This window comes from Camelina sativa, chromosome 14, assembly GCF_000633955.1.
Source record: "Camelina sativa cultivar DH55 chromosome 14, Cs, whole genome shotgun sequence".
NCBI lineage: Eukaryota > Viridiplantae > Streptophyta > Magnoliopsida > Brassicales > Brassicaceae > Camelina > Camelina sativa.
In genome coordinates, this window is record NC_025698.1 from 27,833,149 (window position 1) to 27,835,211 (window position 2,063).

The 2,063-nt window shown below is 34.5% G+C and overlaps 1 protein-coding gene across 1 annotated transcript; it reads right to left on the reverse strand.

Annotated features, from left to right (window-relative positions):
* Positions 684–1,361, reverse strand: LOC109128740 (uncharacterized protein At4g02000-like). The gene has a single exon (XM_019235608.1). It carries the CDS (start codon positions 1,359–1,361, stop codon positions 684–686), a length of 678 nt encoding a protein of 225 aa, XP_019091153.1.

The following is a 2,063-nucleotide window of genomic DNA, read 5'->3' on the forward strand; positions in this document are numbered from 1 at the left end:
AACTGAGAAGAGGCGGTCATTCCTCTCAAAATTATATACATAAAAAATTATCCAAGAAAAAATATCTTGACATTTTAGCAATTTCCTTTTGGAAAAATATCTTAACACTTTTTTTTTCAAGTATGATTTATATATTAAACAACAGCATCAACCATCAGTGGTGAAAACCAAGTTGGTGAGACGAAAATTTTACAACACATATGAAAACAGAGCAACATTAGATTACAAAGCAGTTATATGATAACTATTGGATGATGGGGGATAAGCGCAACTCCATATCATGCACAACAAGACCAAAATTGCAATGAAGATCATTGGCTTTGGTCTTAAAGTATTTAACATAAGCTTTAGATGTGAAAGTATTGTACTTATCACCCCATCATCATCAAAAGGTGAAATCAAGGTCTTCATGAATTTCGTCTACGACCTTTCTTTGTCATATGATCATCAGACCATAACAACACAGGGTGTACAAAAAGCATCCACTTTCTTGATCTGAAAAGTGAAGATTATTACCTAATTCAAACTAAAAAACCTAAAACAAAAGGTGAAATCTCAGAGTCAAAGAAACCGATCTTTCTCTGAGATTAGTTTGTTGTTCGGTTGTCATGGAGATTCATGCTCAGTCGAATAAAACCTTAATACGACATCCTTTCGACGTTGGCGAGTGTTTCTCTCAGTTTCTAACTGAACTTGCTTTCCTTTCCTACGCTTAGAACACTCTCACCTTTAAAGATTATCTTCGTACAAATCCTCTTGAGCTTTTCATACTCAAAACCTATCATGGCCCCTTCTCCTGATTCAAATCTGACTCTTCTAAAGAAACGCATACGGTCTGTGATTCCAATTCCTATCTTTACTATTATAAAAGAGAACTGCGAAGTAGTCTCCTCATTGAAATCTAACTCAACAACCTCTCCAAGAGTTTTGGCAATAAACTTAATTGCTTCTTGTGAAACATAAGGCAGAGGTATACCTCGGATTTGGACCCAAAGATCAATACTATTGAGAAAATCATGCTCAGGAAAGTCTTCCCACCTTTGTAGAGCAACAAACCAGTTGTCAACCACCCAAGGTCCCCTTCGTAGAACTGCAAACAGATCCACCTCTGACCGAAATAAAAACTGGACATAGCTGTCATCTAAAACGCGTCCATGAACCCGCGATGCTAGAACCCAAAGGTGGGGTAGGGAGTAGATCACACGTCTAAGGTCTTGCTCTCTAGGGTTAAGAGGTCTCCCAATCAAGCTAACTCGGTTCCTAGCTAACACTCCAGCATAAGTGACATGAGGAATAAACAGTTCAGGATCATCTCTGCCCAGAGCCATATATTGCAGGTCATTCCAGAACTCGTCAGACATAATAAAAGGAAGGAAAGGGAAAAAAATGGAAGGAAAAAAAACGTAATAGAAGTAGGACAATTCTTGGGTTCACTCCTAAAGTGAACCCTTTTGTTCACTTCTCCTTATTTTAACCAATGAGAATCTGACATCTCATACTATATTTAAGAACCTATTTATTCACCTCTTATAAAATAAGGAAACAAAATCTGTATACATTATTATAAAATTTAAAACTTAAACCGCTTATTTATAAACCCAAACCGATATATAATTTCATTCTATTGGTAAAATCTAAACCCTAACCATCTCATTTGTAAACCCAAACCGACATATAATTTCATTCTAATTGTAAAATCTAAACCCTAACCATCTCATTTGTAAACCCAAACCAACATATAATTTCGTTTTAATTGTAAAATCTAAACCCTAACCACTTCATTTGTAAACCCAAACCAACATATAATTTTGTTTGAATTGTAAAATCTAAACCCTAATCACCTTATTTGTAAACCCAAACCGATACATCATTTCATTCTAATTGTAAAATCTAAACTAAGCCAATATTTAACTTTCCTTAAAAAAAATTATACAGAATTTGTTTCCTTAATATGTATTACTTTTTAATTTAGTTTTGATTTTTTTTTAAACAAGATAATGTATAGAAGATTTTGATTGGTTGATAAGGAAGAAGTGAACAAGAAGGTTCACCCTAGAAGTGAG

What these genes read in the sequence shown, in the direction of transcription:
- LOC109128740 (XM_019235608.1), bottom strand. Translation starts at nt 1,361, where the DNA reads ATGTCTGACGAGTTCTGGAATGACCTGCAATATATGGCTCTGGGCAGA.